The sequence below is a fragment of the Cynocephalus volans genome, chromosome 10 (assembly GCF_027409185.1).
Source record: "Cynocephalus volans isolate mCynVol1 chromosome 10, mCynVol1.pri, whole genome shotgun sequence".
In the NCBI taxonomy this organism is placed as follows: Eukaryota; Metazoa; Chordata; class Mammalia; order Dermoptera; family Cynocephalidae; genus Cynocephalus; species Cynocephalus volans.
This window is the reverse complement of record NC_084469.1, coordinates 109896300-109916913: the sequence shown is the minus strand read 5'-3', so window position 1 is coordinate 109916913 and position 20614 is coordinate 109896300. Positions and strand designations below refer to the sequence as shown.

Here is a 20614-nt window from a genome sequence, read left to right as displayed (position 1 = left end):
GGGGATCCAAACCCTTGACCTTAGTGTTATAAGACTGCATTCTAACCAACTGAGCTTACTGGCCAGCCAATCAGGTATTTTATTATAAGCAATAGAAAAGGACTAATACACAATCATCCCTCAGTATTGGTGGGAGAATAGTTTCAGGACCCCCTACAAATACGAAAATCTGCAGATGCTCGGGTCCCTGATGTAAAATGGTGTAGTATTTGCATATAAACTACATGCATCCTCTTGTGTACTTTAAATCATCCCTGGATTACTTATAATACCCAGTACAATGTAAATGTTATGTAAATAGTTGTTATACTGCATTGTATTTGTATTACTTTTTATTGTTGTATTGATTTTGTTTGTTTTTCATTTTGGTGGCTGGCTAGTACAGGGATCAAACCCTGGACCTTGCTGTTATCAGCACCAAGCTCTAAACAGTGAGCTAACCAGCCAGCCCTGTTGTATTGTTGTTATTTTTTTATTGGGTTTTTTTTGTTTTTATTTTTCCAAAGAAAATTTTTTTGGTGGTTGGCTGGTACGGGGATCTGAACCCTTGAACTTGGTGTTATAACACAGCAATCCAGAGATGCATCCCAGAATCCTAACAGATGAAAGTATGTGCCCCTGGGATTCACAGGAAGGAGGAAATGGGTGGGCATGAGGAGTGAGGGTGCACCTGCCTCGGAAGCTGGGGACAAACCCACAGCCTCGCTGTAGTGTCTGCTTTCCTTCCGAAGGTTTGAAATTTTCCGTAATAAAATATCTCAAAAAGAAATGTTTTAGGGCTGGCCGGTTAGCTCAGTTGGTTAGAGCATGATGCTGGTAACACCAATGTCAAGGGTTCGAATCCCTGTACTGGCCAGCCACCAAAAAAAAAAAAAAAAAAAAAGTTTTAACCCTCTGAAGGTTCCCATCACTGTTTTTTCAATCAAACGCCAGCACTGTGGCCTGTGAGGCTCCTCACAGCCCAGGTCCGTCCACCTCTACCTCATTGCCCCCACCCGACCCTGGCTCCCTCCGACTCTGCCTTGCTGTCTCAAGGCCCTTGCTCCTATGGTTCCCACTGCCTCAAATCCTCTGCCCCAAACCCCCCACAGCGGTTCCTCCTCAGCTTCCACATCTCGGCTCCACTGTCACCTGCTCAGAGAGGCCCTCCCAGCCTCACCCAATTTCCAACACCACAGCTGTTTTAAAATATGTCTGCAATTTTTCTGATGGTGGGGTCTACCTCCCCTCCCCTTGAGTGTGGGCAGACTCAGGGACTCTGAGTGTGGCAGAAACCATGCTGTGTGACCTCCAAGGCTGAGGCACGAACTAAACACACCTGCCTGGCATGCAGGCTTGGGCTCGCTCTCAACATTGGCACTTGGAACCCAACACCATGTTGTATGGAAGCCAGGCCACGTGGAAAGGCCATGTACAGGTATTCCAGAAACACGTCTAAGCTAACAAGACCTCAAGTGTTCTGGCCCCAGATTTCAAGACTTTCGGCTCAGGCCCCAGATGTAGCAAAGCAGAAACAAGATGTCTCCATGATGCCTGATGGAGTTTGGATGTGTTGTCCCCTCCAAAATTCATGTGGAAATTTGATTTCCAATATGGCAGTGTTGGAAACTGATTGAGTCATGGGGGCGGATCCCTCATGAATGGATTAATGCTCTCCCTGGGGGAGGGGTAGTGAGTGAGTTCTCACTCTGTTAGTTCCCGTGAGAGCTGATTGTTTAAAGGACCCTGGCACCTCCTCTCTCTCTTGCTTCCTCTCTCGCCATGTGATCTGCTTGTACCTGTCAGCTGCTTGCCGCTTTTCCACCATGAGTAGAAGCAGCCTGAAGCCCATGCCAGATGCAGCTGTCCCAAAATCGTAAGCCAAATAAACCTCTTTCCTTTATAAATTACCCAGTCTCAGGTATTTCTGTTATAGCAACACAAAACAGACTAAAATAGTGCCATCTGAATTTCTGACCCACACAAGCCATGGGAGACAATAAATTATTATCATTTGTTGTAAGCCCCTAGGATCTGAGGCAGTTTGTTATGCAGCAGTAGTGAACTGATACACTCACATGCCCATTTTCCTGCCTTTGGAGAGATCATCACACTCTCAAACTGCCATCATCCTCTATTGGTTTCCTGGATTTTCTGTCTGCTTCCATGAGAGTAGAAACCATGTCTGTCTGTCTGTCTATCACATCCACAGCTGTAGCCCCAGCACTGAGCACTGTCCTAAAAAGGATGACACTGGTGTCACAAAGGCCAGCCCAAATACAGCTCAGCCTCTTTTTTTGTTTAAAGATGACTGGTAAGGGGATCTTAACCCTTGACTTGGGTTGTCAGCACCACACTCTCCCAAGTGAGCCACGGGCCAGCCCTAGCTCAGCCTCTTCTGCCTGTGCAAATGTAGTGAGTTGAAGAGTGTCCCCAAAACTCGTGTCCACCCAGAAGCTCAGAATGTACCCTTATTTGGAAATAGGGTCTTTGCAGATGTAGTTAAAGTGCGAGATGAGGCCACTCTGGATTACCCAGGTGGGGCCAAAATCCAATGACTGGTGTCCTTATCAGAAAAAAGGACATGGACACACAGGGAAGAAGGTCATGTGAAGACAGAGGCAGGGACTGGAGTGACACGACCACATGCAAAGGGACACCTGGAGGCACCAGAAGCTGCAAGAGTCAGGAAAGATCCTCCCCTAGAGCTTCCGGAGGGAGAATGGCCCTGCTGACACCTTGATTTTGGACTCGTGGCCTCCAAAACAAATGCCTCCTGTTTCAAGCCACCAGGTTTGTGGTACTTGGTTATGGCAGCCCCAGAAAACTCATACATTGACCGTGGGCAGGTGCTGTCCCTTTCTGGGCCTTGTTGTAAATGGGGACAGTAAGATCCTGTGTGTTCTACATGCCCCATAAACTCCGCTGCTCTCCTCACCCTATGAGAGTACGCACCGTTAGTAAGAAATCAGAAGTGATTAAGCATTTTTTTTCCTGTCCAGCAACTTGATTCATATCTGCCCTGCATGGAAGAGAGGAACTAGAAAGTTCCAAGGGCAGGCCCGAGCCAGGAATTCCCCCAGTGGAGGGTTGCAGGGAGGAGATTGGAGAAACAGAGGCAGGAAATCAGAGCCCCTGGGAGGGGTCAAGGGAGAGGCAAATGATTTATTCAGTGTCTGTCCAGAGCCTGTGAGCCCTGGCACAGCCCAGAGGAAAGAAATGGTAGCCTGGAGTTGATGGCCTTGGGTCCAATCCTGCTCCACCATCTACAAGCTGTGAGTTTTGAGCAGACCCTGTCCTCTCCGGGCCTCAGTTTCCCTACTTGAAACACCAGGAGACTGAAGCAAATGATCTCCAAGATGTTCTCCAGCTCAACAAACTGTAGGTCCTGTCAGTATCCTATTAACAAACAGGAAGCTGAGGCCTAGAGCAGTGAGCTCACCTCCCTCGGCTTCCTGTCTATAAATGGGAAAACAACACCATTCTCAGCCTAACACCTGTCAAGTGTATTAAGTGCCAGACCAAGAAGAGGAGCGATTACCATGGTTACTCCACCCAGCAGGGTCCTGCCTCTGGGCTTTGTACCTGCTGTTCCCTCTGCCTGAAGCTCTCTTCCTCGCCCTAGGTCTTTGCCAGGTTTGAGCCTTCTCACCCAACTATGAGGGTACTTCAAAAGGTTCATGGAAAAAATGCCAAGGTCAAGGATTCAGTTCCCTACACTGGCCAGCCTATTTCCCCCCCCCAAAAAAAGTTCTTGGGAAAATAGGATTAAAAGGTAATACAAATCCTTTCATGAACTTTCTGAAGTATCCTCGTCCTTGTGTAGGGTCCTCTGTCCTGACCACCTTGGCTGAAGTAGCCACCCAGCTATGGACTGAATGTTTGTATCCACTCAAAATCCATATGTCAAAACCCGGATCCTCGGGTAATAGTATTTGGAGGGTGGGACCCTCGGGAAGTGACTAGGTTTTGAAGGTAGAGTCTCCATGATGGATTAGTGTCCTCATCAGAAGAGGAAGAGAGCTAGCCCTCTCTCCATCGTGTGAGGATACCAGGAGAAGGCGACCATGTGCGAACCAGGAGGACAGTCCTCACCAGGAGCCCAACCCTGCTGGCACCCAGATCTCGGACTTCCAGTTTCCAAAACTGTGAGAAATAAGTGTCTGTGGTCTAAGCCACCCAGTCTCTGGTATTTTGTCATAGCAGCCCAGGCTGAGACACACCCACTACTGCTGGTTCTCTCAGAGCCCTTGTCACCTTTTGATTTTTTTTTTTTTTTTGGTGACTGGGATCCAAAACCTTGACCTTGGTGTTATCAGCATCACGCTCTCACTGACTGAGCTAACCAGCCAGCCTGATGTCTCCTTATTTCTTTGTTTCTTTCTTGATCTTCCCTCTCCCTCACCAGGCTATGGGATCCACAAGACAGGAAAAGCATCTGACTCACAGTGACCAAGATGTTCCCCAAGCCCAGACAGCATGTGGCCCCTAGGAGGTCCTTGGGGATGGGCAGAACAGATGACTTTCTCTAAGGCAGACAAGCTGGAACCAGACCATGTGTCACCAGTCCAGCCGGGCCCTCACCAATGCACTCCTGGACAGACCAGCCAAGTCCTCCTGGCTCGGCTCTGTGCCAGGCCCCACCCCTTGTGTTTTGGGTTGAATGGTGATCCCAAAAAGATATGTCTAAGTTCTTACACCTGGAACCTGTGAATGTGGTCTCATGTAGAAAAACCGTCTTTGCAGATGTAAGTAAGTTGAGGATCTCCAGACAAGACCATCCTAGATTTAGGCTGGGGCCTAAATCCAATGACTGGTGTCCTTCTAAGAGACAGAAAAGGAAAAGACACAGAGACACAGAGAAGAAGGCCATGTGAAGACAGAGGCAGAGACTGAAGTGACACAGCCACAAGCCAAGGAACACCAAGGATTGCCAGAAGCCACGAGAAGCCAGAAGAGAGGCCTGGGACAGATTCTCCCTCAGAGCTCCAGAAGGAACCAGCCCTGCTGACACCTTGATTTTGGAGGACTGGAAGAGAATACTTCTCTGTTGTTTTCAGCCTCCCAGTTTGTGGTACTGTTACAGCAGCGCTAGGACACTCAGACACCTGCTTCATTACTGGGCCCCACACCATGCAGGCAGCTCTCTGTCCCTGCTGTCTGAGAACAGCGAACTTCCTGCCTAGTTACCCCAAACCCTCCTCACTGAGCTGCCCTCCTTCTGAGTCCGGGTCAGCCTGGCTGTGCTGCTCTCCTGCTCAGTACCCTCCCCAGCCATGTGACCTTCTCCTCTGCTCAGCATTCAAAGTCCTGGAAATCTGGTTCTGCCTGCTCCCCCCCACACTGTGGCTCCCTCGACTCCAGCCAGGTTCATAGACACCCCCACAACACATCAGCCCCTTTCAACCCTCCTGCAACATGGGATATGGCAGTCCCACATTCCCCTTCTTCTGCCCTGGGAAGCTGTCATTGGCATGTGATGGCTGGAGCCACAGCAGCCAACGTGAAGCCATGAGGAAAAATGGAAGGAGATTACAAGCCTATGCGGGGAGGATGACAGAGCAGAAGGATAGTAGGAATGTGGCCCCATGACAATGCAAATTAACCAACCTGAAGCTGCCTTTTGTTTCAATGTCCCATTACATGTATGTGGCCATAAATGTTCCTTACTATTGACACCACTTCTAGTTAGAATTCCCATTACTTGTTGCTGAAAATCTCCCAGAGGAGCAGATCCACTCACTCAGTGCACCAGCCACCACTGAGCACCACCCCGTGCAGGGCACCATGACAGGTACAGGGATATGCAGGTGACCAATGCAGGCATGATCCTTGCCCCTTTGAGGTTTACAATCAAGGCTGGGGAGGTCATTAAAATGAATGAAAAAGCAAACAAAAAACATTACAGTCTTATTCACCAGTTTTTGTGAGGGTTTTTTTGTTGGTGGGGGTGGGCCGCAGCTGGCCAGTACAGGGAACTAAACCCTTGACCTTGGTGTTATAAGGCCATGCTCTAACCGACTGAGCTGACCAGCCAACCCAACCATTATAGTCTTATGATAAGTGCTTGGAAATAAACAAGGCAATGAGTTGAAGCACCACGGGGGGCAGATTTCATCCACAGGGCAGGGGAGCCCTCTCTGAGGAAGCCACGTGAGCACCACATTTTAAAGGATGAGAAGGAGCCACATGGGGAAAGCGCAGGGAAAGGCATTCATCATGCAGGGCACAGCAGGTGCAAAGGCCTGGAGGCAGAAAGATGGCAGGCCTAAAAGAAAGCATGGGCCAGCAGGCTGAAGACACCTGAGTAAAGCAGAGAGTAACAAAGACTCTTTGTGGCCCTGAATCGTTTGCTAATTGGAGCTTCACTTCTGACACATTGAATTTACATGGGGGAAATGGCAGTGTTATTTATTTGTAGCTTCCAAAGGGCAGAAGATCGGAAAGAACCAAATGCCCTGCAGCAGGGAAGGGACTAGATAAGGCATGGCTCCTCCTTACAAGAGAAGGCTGTGCAGCCATCACAAGTACTGCCCCCAGTGCAGGCGGATGAAGAAAAGGGTCAGGTAGGTGGGAAATGTGGTGGATTTCATGGCAAAGATGGGGGACGGAGCACACAGGCACTGACTGGTCTTTGTGCCTCCGTGTCCCCCAGAACAGCCAATAAAGTGAATATTTTTAAAGTGTGAACTTACAGGACAGGGAAAAGGGGAGTGGAGACAAGATTAATCCACTTTTGGAAGCTGGGGAGCAAGTGGATTAGAAGTGAGAGCCCCAGAAGGTGGGAGAAAGCAGAGTCGTGAGCTGCAGTGGGGGGAAAGTGCTAAATCAGGGCTGGGTGAAAATCTACTGAAGAAATGACTCCCTCATCACCCCAGGAGAAGCCTGGAGGGCCATCCCCTGGAAAGTCTCTGGGTGGGCACCTCCCTGCAAATGGGCATTAAGAGAATGTTTACCCTCCAGCTGCAGAATCCCCAGCTCTCTCCCCAGAAGAATCTGGGATGCGGCTGGCCAGGCCCATGCCCCCAGGTGGGAAACTGAAGAGAATCCTTGGAGAATCTGACCAGGCCAAGAGGGAAAACCTAAGACATGGCTATTGGGGTTCTCCAAGGCACCACCTGGCCATGTACCCCATCATAAAGCTCACAGTTAACGACCTGCCCCTCTTCCACACACACACACACACACACACACACACACACACTCTGAGAGCTTCCTGGCCATGCACCCCATCATAAAGCTCACAGTTAAAGACCTGCCCCTCTTCCCCCCCCCACACACACACTCTGAGAGCTTCCTGGCCATGTACCCCATCATAAAACTCACAGTTAACGACCTGCCCCTCTTACACACACACACACACACACACACACACACACACACACACACACACACACACACACACACAGACACACACACACACACTCTGAGAGCTTCTACCTGGCTTTACAACCAAGGACTGCCAGACCCCAGGGGTTTCCCCTAACAGGGATAATGGAGACTAAAATAAACAAAGAAAAATATCTTTGAGGAAGAAGAGATTGTGCAAAGAGAAAAACAAGACTAACACAGGCATTAATATTCTTGGAGATGTAAGAAGACACATGGCATCTACAAAACAAGAATAGGATGCAACAAAAAACTTTCAGGGAGTAAAAATAAAAAGATCTCGAAAAATTTAAATGTAGGGTTAGGGCTAGCCAGTTAGCTTAGTTGGTTAGAGTACAGCCTTGGAACACCAAGGTCAAGGGTTCAGTTCCAGGTACTGGCCAGCTGTATTTAAAAAAAAAAAAAAAGTAGGGTTGGCTGGTTAGGTCAGTAAGTTAGACTGTGGTGTTAATAACACCAAGGTCAAGGGTTCAGATCCTCATACCAGCCAGCTGACAATACATAATTAAATAAAAATAAATAAAATGTGAGGGCACCACAGAATGTACAACACAAAGAGTGAATTCTAATGTCTAGTGTAAACTATGGGCTTTAGTTAATAATAATGTATCAATATTGGCTCATCAATTGTAACAAGTATACCACACTAATGCAAGATGTTAATAGCAGGGATAACTGGGGAGGGAGTAGTATATAGGAACTCTCTGTATTTTCTGTTCAATTTGTCTGTAAACCTAAAATGGCTTTTTTAAAAAGCCTATTAATGTGAAGACATAAATTAAAACAATAGAAGGCTCAGAAGATATATTTGAAGAAATACCATAGAAAGTAAAACAAAAAGACAGAGATGGAAAAAAGGAGAAAAAGAGAAGAAAACTAGAAAACCAGCCTAGAAAATCCAACAGCCATATTCATTCCACAAATATTTCTGAACACAGACATTGTTCCAGGCACTCAATAACAGGAGTTCCAAGAAGAACAAAGGAGACACAGGTGAAGAAATCACCAGTGATATCATTCAAGAAAACTTTCCTGACCTAGGCCTCACCAGCAAACCATGCAATGGATATAAACAGGCCACCATTTTTAAAAGATCCTATGAGCTTCCAGATAGAAAAAAACAGGTCACTAGAAAGGATCAGGGAGGGCTGGCCTGTGGCTCACTTGGGAGAGTGCAGTGCTGATAACAACAAGGCCACAGGTTTGAATCCCTATATATGGATGGCCGGTTAGCTCACTTGGGAGAGCGTGGTGCTCACGACACCAAGTCAAGGGTTAAGATCCCCTTACTGGTCATCTTAAAAAAAACAAAAAGAAAGGATCAGGAATCAGCAGGGTTTCAGACTTAACAATGACCAGGATGTGAAAAGAAAATGAGAAATGCTTTCAAATTTTAAAGGAAAATAATTTCCAACCTACAAGTCTATACTCAGAAAATCAGCCAAGTGTGAGGGTGAAAGTAAAGATATTCGCAAACACGGAGGGTCTCAAAATATTAACTTCCCTGCTAGATTTCTTCAAAAGCTAAAGGGTGTGCTCCAAAAAAATTGAAGGAGCAAATGAAAGAAGAGGATGAGAGACCCAGGAATCAGGATATCTAACCCAAGAGAAAAGTGGTCCTAATCCTCAGGAGGATGGCCAGGGACAAGCCTGGACTGATGGCTACATACCAGGTTCGGAGGGCAACCACCCCAGCCTAGAAGGCTAAAAGAGAGACTCCTCCAAAAGGTAAAGCACCTATCTGATGTTCTGAATGTTGTGACAGGAGAGAGAAACAACAGTTGTGGAGTTTGGGCTTGAAGCAGAGATAAATGCATAGAAAACTAACAAATATAAAGGAAATTAATAACTCCAGGGAAAAATAAAGCTGTACAGGAAATGAAGAGTAATCATACTAAATGGCTCAAATTAGAATAGTTACAGTAAAAAACGATGTAAATTTTTATTACCAACCTTACCCAAATTATAATGTATAGTCAATCCTCATTATTTGTGAATATTTTATTTGCAAATTCTTCTACCTGATAAATTTATTTGTAACCCCAAAATCAATTTTGTGGTGCTTTCACTGCAATTCTCAGACACATGCAGAGTGGAGAAAAATTTGAATTGCCAGCATGCATATTCCCAGCTGAGGTTAACAAGGTGAAACTCTGCCTTCTTATTTCAGCTTTCATACTATAAATAAGAGTTGTTTTCAATCTATTCAGTGCCACATTTTTTGCATTTTTGTGCTTTTTGCAGGTGACTTTGCCATTAAAATGGCCCCGAAGCATAGTGCTAAAGTGCTGTCTAGTGTTCCTAAGTGCAAAAATGCTGTGATGTACCTCATGGAGAAAGAATGTGTTAAAGCAGCTTCATTTGGGCATGAGTTTTAGGTGCTGCTGGCCTTAAGTTTGATGTTAAAAAATCCACAGTATATATCAAATGAGGTGTCTTTAAACAGAAACACACATAAAACAAAGTTATATGTACTGATTGGCTGATGAAAATGTCATGACCAGAGGCTCTCGGGAACATAACCCTGTATTTTCCCTAGGAACGATGGTTCAGTATTCAATAATTTGGTGTTTATAGCAACTTCATAGAGCTTAACTACTGCAAATAATGAGAATCAACCGTAATAATATTGGGAACAACAAAGATATGGAAGAATGTGTGTGTGTGCATGCATGCGTGTGCACATGCTCATACAGAGACAGGAAGAGGGTGAGGGCAAGGGAATAAAGGATGTCAAATCCTCATCTTCTATGCAGCAGATGCACCAACGTCAAGGATTGGTATCCCCATACCAGCCAGGCACCAAAAAAAAAAAAAAAGAATATTATGGAGAGAGATGACCAGATCAGGCCTCAAACTGAAAAAATGCAGTATGTTGTCACATAAGCCATCTAATGACACACAGGTAAAGTCCAAAAAATTCCAAAAAGAGGTGAGAGCTGTTTCATGGGAAATGTGGGTGGGGTTGGGACAAGCAGCGGCTGCTTGATGTAGATGGCATGGAGTCTTCTATTTCGATGCTAGCGTGACTATGATAAAAGTAAAAATTACAAGTGAAAGTAGAAAGAAGAAAAAAAGTAGAAAGATTGGAAAGAAGAAAGAAAGCATCAGGTGAAGAATACGACAGAGAATATGTATCCATCGGTGGGCACAGGGAACAAGAAGAGGTCTGCGCATACACTTGTAAATGTCTCGAGAAAAGACACGTAACATTTCAGAGGAGGGGAACTGTGTGGCTGGGGGCAGTGGCAAGAGGGCAACTTTCACTGCAAATCTCTCTATAACTTTTGAATTTCATACCACGTGTCATGTACTAATAATTACAAATAATAAGTAAAAATGGAAAACATTCCAAGTTGGCTGTCTACACATCCCACTTCCTGGTCAGAGACTCACTGCCATGGGCACAAGGACTATGTCTTGCAGGGTGCTGGTAAAGGCAGGGTCTGGGCCACAAAAGCCCCCACCAATAAGTTCTGGGGTGAGCCATGGGACCACCACAGAGGGCCAGAGCAAACAGGGGGTGAAATCATCAGCAAGGACACTGCTCATCCACTCAGCTAATAAAGAGTAGCTAAGATGATTGTCCTCAGCGTTCATTGAGTACCTACTGTATGCCAAGCACTGTGCTAACCTTACAGCCACTCCCGAAGTAGGGCCCTAAGATCCCATTTGTCCAATGGTGAATATGCTGGGAGCTCACAGAGGTGAATTAACATTCCTGAGATCACACAGCACATCAGGGACAGAATAACCCAGAACCAAAGACCCCTTACAGGGTCCCTCCACTCCCCCACAGGCTTACCATAAAGCATTTATCAAGTGCTTACCATGTACTGGGTGGCAGACCAAGTGCCCATGATGCACACAACAGGTGCTCAATGCATGCTTCTCAACGGAGGACCTCTGCACAAGGACCCATCTCATAGATGAACTGGTGTTCAACAGTCCAGCTGAGCTGGCAAAGCCAGATCCTTAGGCTCAGGCCACCAAGTTCCAGCCACCAAGCTCCTAAACACGAGTCAACATGGCCATCAAGCACCCACCAGCATCAGGGCCAGCCAATGACAATCAGAACCAACCCATCTGATCACCTACTCTGTGCCCAATTCTGCTCTAAGAGCTTCTAGTGAATGAACTCATGAGAGTGCCCCAAGAGCTCCATGAGGGGGTTTGGGTGTTAGGGCCATGGGGAATGGGCCATCAAGGAAGGAAGCAGCTCCCCGTCCACAGATAACACAGCAAGAAACAAGAATGGAGGCAACAGCTGGTCATGCTCACACTAAACACCAGGGACAGAGCATTCGAGGCCTGTCCCATCCTGCCCTTGTCCCCAGCCTCTCAGTCTCTCTGGAGGACGCCCACACAGATAGGCAGTGGATTCCAGTGCTCGGTTCCAGCAACAGGCCTGGGCGGCCCTACTGGCAGCAGCCCAAGCCCCCCCCACCCTGTGGACAAAGAGGCCACTGTCAGGCTCTGGGCCCTTCTAGGGCCTCTTGTCTCTCTGCTCCTTCTGTCTCGAGTTCCAGGACTCCAGGGCAAGAAGAAATCAACAAGGATGCATGTGATCAAATCACATGCAGCAAATACAGGGCGAGTTAGGAGAACTGGGGCAGGGTGCTGGAATATTTTCTGAACCCATGGTCTAAATTTAGTCCCCCCATCACCACCCCATCATGGCACAGTGGCTAAGAGTACAGACTCCAGAGCCCTGTCCCTCCCTGGCTGTGTGTCCCCAAGCAAATGAACTCACCTCTCTATGCCTCTGCTCACACACCTATAAAATGAGATTAGTAAACGTCCCTTCTTTACAACATTGTGACAGGATGAGAACAAGGCCTGTGACACGGGGAGGGCAATACAAACTGCGTTAGTTACCTGTTGCTGTGTAAGAAATTACCCCCCAAATTACTGACTGAAAACAACAGACATTTATTATGTCACAGCTTCTGTGGGTCAAAAATCTGGGAGCAGCCCAGCTGGGTCTCTCATGAGACTGCAGTCAAGATGGCAGTGGGGGCTTCGGTCATCTCAAGGCTTCACTGGGGGAATCCACTCCCGAGCTCACTCACGTGGGCCTTTCCACAGGGCTGTCTCACAATATGGCAGCCACTTCCCCCAGAGCGAGCGATCCGAGAGAGAGAGCGATCCGAGAGAGAGAGCACCCATGACAGAAGCCACAGTCTTTTCTACGACCTAATCTCAGTGATGTCCCATGGCTTTTGTTGTGTCCTGTTCACTGGAAGTGAATCGTTAGGTCCGGCCCCCACCAAAGGGAGGGATCATACCAGGGCAGAATGAACAGGAGACAGGTATCACTGGGGCCATATTCAAGGCTACCTCCCACAGACAAGTGTGTCAAGCCACGTCAGGGACTTAGAGTGGACCCAGCTCCTGTCTTGCCCCCAGGAGAGATGGAACCAGGCACAGAAACCCCCGGAGTCCACGGGGGCAGAGGTGGGGTGGATGGAGAGATGGGGCTTGGGTAAGCAAGAGGAGAGAGGGCCCTCCATGTAACAAACATGTCCCCTGCTCCTGCTGTGTGCCACTCTGAGTGAGGGACAGGGCCACAGTGGCACCAAGACCGACACAATCTCTGTCTGTGCCCCACAGGGCCCACAGTCTAGTGGGGGGAAAGAGGCCCAAGAATTAAAAGGCACATAAGATAAAGACAATAGACACATAAAATGACAAACGACAAATGCTGCTATCGTTTATAAGCCACACTGCCTGAGTTCCAATCCTGCTCCCACTACTTGCCACTTGTGTGACCTTGGACACATTATACAGCCATGCTGTGCCTCAGTTTGCTCATCTGTAAGATGGGGACAGGAGACTACCTGCTTCACAGTTTTGTTAGCAGGTCTCCATGAGGTCACACCTGTAAAATGCTTAGCACCAGCACCTGGCACAACGGGATTACTCAGTAAATCTTGGCATTCTGTCAGAGAGCAATGGGGCAGGAGGGTCTACAGAGACACAGTGTCAGGAGAGGGCTCTCTGAGGAGGTGACATTTAAATCACGGCAGGATTGAAAATGAAGAGTAGAGGAAGAGTAATCCAAGCAGAAGAAACGGCAAGTGCAAAGGCCCTGGGGCTTGAACGAAGGCTAAGCATGTTTAGGGACAGCAGAGAGACAAGTGTATCAGGAAGAGAGACAAGTGGGGAGAAAGTGGAGGTTAGGGACATGGTAAGGGACCCCATGAGCCATGCTCATGAGTGTGGTCCAGATTCTAAGAGCAACAGCAACCATGGGAGAGTGCCGAGCAGAAAGATAAAGCACAGGTTCCCCGAGGGAGCATGCTGGAGCATCACCAGGCAAAAGGAGCTCCAGCATGGGGCAGAGCGGGCAGCCTGAGCCCGACCCAGCAAGTCAATTTGGGGACCAGGTGAGCACGGAGGTGGGGAGTGGTGGGTGGGCAGGGGACAGGTTGGCAGGACCGTGAGTACGCAGCTGGAGGCTCACTCTTTCTCCTGTAGAGGACTGGGGTGAGAGAAGGGCCGTGGAGGGTGTGTGATCAGAGGGAACAGACAGATCTGCATATCAGAAAGACCAAAAGGGGGTGTGGGGAGGGGCAGGGGCCATGGTGTGAGGAGAAAGGATGGGTTTTAGAAAGTCAGAACCACTCAACTTGCAGTGGGACCCTTCCCAGCCCCACACCATCCCTGGCCCTCTGTGAGCCTCGTTGAGTTCCCCATCACCTGCAGAGAGCCTGTGAAGGTGCTAAGCCCAGCCTGGCACACAGTCGGTGCTCTCCTGCTCCACATGGGAGCTGCTCCTGAGACGTGCTCCCATGGGAACTCCCATCAATGCCTTGATCACCCCAGAAGAACCCCCAACAGCTTCTTTGAGCAAGTCCCTCAGAGACACCCCAGAGACACTCCGAGGATCCTTGCACAGGACACCAGAATCTCCCCGGGGAAACCCAGTCTCCAGAGATCCCAAAACAAGTCTTGAAATAGAGAGCAACCTCCCCACAGACCCTGAACAACCTCCTAAGTCCCACACAGACCCCAAACTCCCAAAGAGCACCCCAGCCATACAGAAACCTGTAAACCATCCTGAGGAAACACACGCCGCTCAGAGACCCTAAAAGCCTCTACAGACTTCCCAAGCAGCTCTTTCATCTCTTGGGAGAAAGACCTAAACAGACCCAAAGTGTCTCGGCAGCTCCCAGAGACCACTGAGTCGCCCCTGTAAGCCCCCAGGGACCTACCAGAGTCTCTGAAGAGCCCCCAGAGCACAGTCACTACGCCCCACAAACACCCCCAGGTCCCCCATGGCTCCCTGAAACTTACACGAGCGGCCCAAAGACCCCAAATTGTCCCCCAAGTCCCCTGAAATCTCTCAAGCATTCTCCGAAACCCCAGGCACTTTGGAACCTACTCACTTCCCTCCAGAGACCCTTAGGCTGGCCCCTGCAGTTCCCCTCACAGCCCCCCAGACCGTCACCCTCTCAGGCCCCGACACCAGCCCCAGCCCCACCCCAAACCCCGCCCCAGCCTCCAAAGCACCCTCAAACCCTGCCCCAGCCTCCAAAGCACCCCCAAGACCCTCCGGGCCTCCAAGCCGCCCCGCAACGCCCCCCGGCCCAGCCCCCGCAACACTCACAACAGATCCCGCCTCGCCGTCTTGTAGATTATTCGCAGGAAGCGCCAGCCGCCGCCGCCCACGTACACACCGAGCGCCGCCGCCGCGCTCCAGGTCCACGGCAGCCCCAGCAGCCACAGCAGCGCCAGCGAGACCACCGAGGCCGCGCCCGCACCCGGAGCCTGCATCCTGGGGAGGCTGAGAGCGTTGAGGTAGCGCGCCACTCGGGCTCCACCCCAAAGGTCGCCCCACCCCGCCCCAGGCGAGCTCCGCCTCCAGGCCTCGACTCCACCCCCTGGCCCCCACTCCACCTCCTCGGCAAGCCCGCCTTCTTGTTCCGAGCCAGACTCCGCCCCCTGGCTTGGGATTGGCCAAGTCCTCAGATCAGGCCCCGCCCTCTCCTGCGGCTTTAATACACGCCAGCTTCCTCCGAGCCAGACCCACCCCATGGCCTGGGATTGGCCAGGTCTCGGTCAGGCACCGCCCACGGGCCAAGGCCCCGCCTCATCCCGTGTTGGTTCCCGTCTTCCTATCAATCATTACAACATGCTCCGCCCCCACACCCTGCATTTCCACCTCTTCAGCCACTGTCCGGCCCGACCCCATACCTTGACCTTGAGTCAAGCCCCTAGGCCCAAGCTCCACCCCCACGATTTAGCTTTCAAAGCTTGGGCTCCATCTTGTCCCCGACCACAGACCCAGGTCCTTCCCCGTCTCTCGGCCAGACACCGCTCCCCATGCCGTGACCTAGTCGCTATTCTTGGTCCCAGAATCTACCTTCACATCCTGTCCCGAAGCCTATCCAGCCTCAAGTCCTAGGCGTTTCTCCAGGTACTGCCTCCACCCACTGGGCTTCCAGCCACACTCTCTGGGTTGGACCCCCACGTTAGGCCTCTAGCCCCGCCCACAAGCACAAGACCCGCCCTCTCTGAGCCGGGCCCTCTCCCCTAGGTTAGGTCTATGGCCCCGCCCCCCCACACGCCGCGCCCACTCTGAACTAGGCCCCGCCCCTTAAAGCTCCGCCCCCAGACCCGGGCCTTGCGCGCGTTCCCAAGCCCAGGTTCTACCCTGGCCGCTGGCCTCGCTCTCAGGCTTTGGCTTGGTCACCACCCTCTGGGTTTCACTCTGGCCCACCTAGTACCTTGGCCCCGTCCCAAGGCCATCTTTGGACGTTTCTAGCTCAAAGTCCCCCAATCCTCAAAGCCGAGGGCAGCCCCTTCCGAAGGTCACGATCATAGAGAGGGCCCCCGGGCCAGACAGGCGACGGCTAACGAGACCCGAGGGCTAGAACGGCCCGCCCAGCCGGCCGCTGTCTCTATGGCAACCAAGCCCCGCCCCCTTTTCCTGCGTGTTTAGGAAACACGTGTCTCGCCGCCGGAGGGCGTGGTTCGCGGGCTCGCAGGGGCCCAGCCTTAGATGGAATCCGGGATCCCTATCTCCGGTGACCAAGAAAATCCCAGTGCACACCCAAGGCCCTCCTGGGCTGCATTCTTGCCCCAGTTTGTCCTAAATCCAACCCCCAAAGCCTCTTCGGTCTTAAACACTCATTCCAGGGGCCCAGGGAGTTCTAAACTAACACCCTAGGGCCTCGGAAGGTTCTAAATCTACACCCCCCTAGTCTTAAACGTGTATTTCAAGGATCCAGCTAATCCTGAATCCATCCCAAAGCCTTGTCAGTTAAGTCTCAATGTCACACCCCAGGAGCCCAGGGAAGACACTCCCAAGTCCCCAGGAGTCCTGTATTTGCACCTCAGGGTCCTCAATGCTCACCCAGAGGCCCTGAAAGTCTTCCTCCTGACCAGGTGCGGGCCAGCACCGGCCTGGCTGCCCACGACTCTGTCTTCTGGCTGACCTGAGCCGCAGGCAGACCCTCACTCTTGGCTGCTCCTTTGTGGTCCCAGAAGCTCAGGCAGGAGGCAGGCAGGGACTCCGAGGCCGGGCCAGGGGTCTCCAAGCCTAGCCCAGGCAGGTGGGCCCCCTCCAGGGCTTCTGTTTCTGCAGACTCCTGGGCGCTTCTTGCCTGCCTGCCTTGGGTCCCTCCCTTCAAGTTTCCCCTCCTCTGCCCCCCTGCCCACTCCACCCGTGCTTGTTTTCTGCTCGGCTTTTTTTCAAGCGCTCTCCTTGGGAGGTGGCCAGGGCCTGCTTCCAGAGACACTTGCAGGACATGGCTGGGCAGTCACTCCCACCCCATCCCCGTCCACAGTGCCATTGGACCCTGCAGGCAGCCCGGGGTGGGTAGTATGGGGGGCGTGAGGCAGATCCAGTAGACAGGCCTCGAGCCGGCCACCGGCCTGGTACTTTTGTTGCCAGAGATGAGCAGGGAAATCAGCAGCGACCAGTTACTACAGTGCACTCTGATGCTGCCAGAGTTGAGATTCACTCGTTCACAAATGTTGGCTGAGTGCCTGCTGTCCCTCCTCTCTTCTTCCCCCTCCTTCATATGCTCCACTCTTCCCCCCTACTCTGAACTGTCTCCCTGTCTCCTCAGCTCTCCTCCCCTCTCTTTTCTTTCCTCCCTCCTCTTTTCCTCCTCCCTTCCTCCCTTCCCACCTCTCCCCCTGTTCCCCTGCCTTTCTCTCCCCCCTTCTTCCTCTCCACCTTACCGAGTTTACTAAGCCCTGATTAAGCAACGTGCACCTGACCATCTCTTGCAACTCTCCGCATAGTTCCTCAGTCTGTAATCCCAAAGTCCAAAAGGCTTTGGAAACCCAGCTTTTTTCCTAAGGTGGTTCCAGAGCTCTAGCAGGGAAACCACCTGTCCTGCGCTGAGCCAGGCTGATCATGGTGGTCAGTTTTCCTCTTTTATCCCCATTTACCCCTTTGCTTATCGGCTGCCCCAGACCCCCAGGGGAATCACATAGTAGACAGCAGCCATTAGCCCCCAGTTACCTTCCTAAAACATGAAAAATTCCCAGTTCTGAACACAACCATCCCCAAGGATTTTGGATGAGGAATTGAGGATCCTTTAGGAAACAGGCCTGGATAGGAGAGTAGAACTCAGACTTTGGGGCCAAACTGCTCTTCACCCCTCTCCAGTTGGGTAGTCTTCAGCTGGCCACCTCTCCCCTCTGCACTTTGGTGGCTCACTGGGTGACGATGCCCTCCTTCCTCCTCCTGGGAGCTGTGCATAAAGCATTTGTTGATTACCTACTGCATACTGGCTCCCAACAGGCCCTACCCTGAGTGCCCACAAGGGCCTGCCACAGTGAGGCAGAACAGAATAGGTTCATGAGCCAGGGAAGCTGCTCATAAATATTCAGACTGGATCGGCACTAGCAGTTAACGAACCCATAATGAGCTGACCACAACGTAACCACCCTACTAGTCAGTGCTATGCCTGGAACTTTACAGTTTACAAAAACCACTGCACCTGTGCACTAGGAGGAACGAAAGTGCAGATGACCTCTATATGACCTTCCATCCGTGACATTAGACTGGGAAGGACAAAGTTAAGGAAAAAGTGACTCCACCACCCATGACCAGAAAATTCAGAAACTCAGGGACACATGACAGGAGCTGATGTAACCTCTCATGAGCCTATCGGACCTTAATTACCCTAGATCCTCCCGCAGTTAGGACAGAGGAACACCCTTATTCTGGAACAACACATAAACCCTCCCCTTAGGAATCCGCAGGGCGCTCCTCATGTGTGGGGGATGCCTGCACAGGCTTCTGCACGTACTTTCATTTTGTAATAAAGTCCTACTGCTTGAATGTTCTGTCTGTCTTTCCCATTTCCTTTTCTTTTGCTGATGGCACCAGTACAGACTTCACTCAGTCCTATGATTTTTCTCCATGGTTTGACCAAGAACCTAGAACTGCCATCTGGTAATAGCAGAGAGTTCTTGGAATTTCCCAGAAGAACAAGAGAAAATAAGCAATACTATACTGAAATAAAATATCAAAAGATTATAGCGTGGGGGTTTCACTATAAGTAGAACCTGAGCCATGTAGAAGTGAATGATTTCCCTCAGACAAATTTGAATGCTCACCATAGTAGCAGTATGAGCTTCCTGTGGCTGCTGTAACAAGTACAACAGCCCACGTGGCTTAAAACAACAGCCATTTATTCTCTCACAGTTCTGGAGGCCAGACATCTGAAATCAAGGGCTGGCCGGTTAGCTCAGTTGGTTAGAGCGTGGCCTTGGAACACAAAGGTCAAGGGTTTGGTTCCCCCAGACCAGCTAGCTGCTCTCTCAAAAAGTCTGAAATCAAGGTATTGGCAGCTTAGAGCATGGTGTTGACAACAGCAAGGTCAAGAGCTTGGATCCCCATAAGGCCAGCTGCAAAAAAAAAAAAAAAAAAAAAAAAAGACATGGTGTTGGCAGCTGCCTTGGAAAACTCCAAGGGAAGACCCTTCCTGCTTTGGCTTGTGGCCACATCACTCTGGTCCCTGCATCCTGCCTCCATCCCTACGTGGCTGTCTCCTCTCCCCTGTGTCTCCTCTTCTGTCTCTTATATGGATGCTTGTCGTTAGATTTATGGCCCACCCAGATAGTCCAGGATGATCTTATCTCAAGATCCTTAACTAAATGACATCTGCCAAGACTTTTTTATCCCAGTAAGGCCCCAATCGTAGGTTCTGGGAGTTAGGGCATGGACTTATCTTTGTGGGGGGGGGTTGATTATTCAACCCACTACAGCAGGAGAAAGGATTCAAGCCTTAGCTCTCAACAGGGGTCGACTCTGCCCATCCGGAGACATTTTTTTTTTTTTTCTTTTCTTTTTTCTTTTGGTGGCTGGCCAGTACAGGGATCTGAACCCTTGGCCTTCTGGAGACATTTTTAATTGTCACAATTTAGAGCGTGGGTGGGCATTAGTGGCATCTCATGAGCAGAGGCCAGGGATACTGCTAAACGTCCTGCAGTGTACAGGACAGTCCTAACTTGCAAATACTGATCCAGCCCCAAATGTCAAGGGTGCTGCAGTTTGACAGATGAGAGCCTTGGTCAGATTAGATTGGGCTCTGCGGTCTGACAGATGTCATTAACTTGAGTGACTTGGCCACATCAATGAGCTTCTCCAAGGCTCAGTGCTTCTCTTGTAAAATGGGATAAAGTTGCCAGTCCCTCGTAAGGCTGTTCTCGTTTTGTTTTGGTTTGGTTTGGTTTGGTTTTTGGCATCTGACCAATATAGGAATCCAAACCCTTGACCTTGGTGATTAACTGTTCTCCATTATTGACATCATTTTGCTCTCAGTTAACTTTTTGAATTCACAACAGGCTAGCCTTCCCAGGGTTCTGTTGAAGTGAGGAGAATCCCACCAGGAAATTGTTTCTAAGTGTAATGAAAAAGTGACCCGCCAAGGATGGGCCCATTCACACAGCTTTGGCCATGTGTGTTAAACTCTCGGGAATGGAGATTTTGCCCTTTCCTTTGTATTGTTTAAAACCAGTACAGTTGATCCTCCCTGTGTGTTTTTCTTAACTCATTTGCAGGTCTGTCCCGAGAAGGGACACACGGGCAGCCCTGCCACACACCCCACCCCCACCCTTGGAGGCATCTCAGAACCAGGCCAAGGTTTAGGCAGATTAGTGAGGTCCTAATCTGGCTTCCTAAAGATTCCTATTTTAGGGAGAGGAGCCAGCCAGCAGGCTCAGGGACACAGCACACAGGGTCCCTCCACGCTGTCCCCAGCACCCATCCGGGGCTACC

The 20614-nt window shown here is 50.2% G+C and overlaps 1 protein-coding gene and 1 non-coding gene across 7 annotated transcripts in view; one reads left to right on the top strand and one right to left on the bottom strand.

Annotated features, from left to right (window-relative positions):
* Positions 1–15854, bottom strand: part of SLC27A1 (solute carrier family 27 member 1) — a 37017-nt gene extending 21163 nt beyond the window's left edge. For 4 of the 6 annotated variants that reach the window (XM_063110252.1, XM_063110254.1, XM_063110250.1 and 1 more), the window contains exon 1: positions 14981–15197. In XM_063110252.1, coding sequence (XP_062966322.1) covers positions 14981–15147 — 167 coding nt within the window. In that variant the 5' untranslated portion in view covers positions 15148–15197. Of the gene's footprint in view, positions 1–14980; positions 15198–15736 lie in introns of those variants that run through there. The other 2 variants (XM_063110251.1, XM_063110253.1) reach the window with 2 other exon arrangements.
* On the top strand, positions 782–856 carry TRNAT-GGU (transfer RNA threonine (anticodon GGU)). The gene has a single exon. It is a non-coding gene; the product is annotated as a tRNA-Thr (tRNA).
* Positions 15855–20614: the final 4760 nt, after the last annotated feature.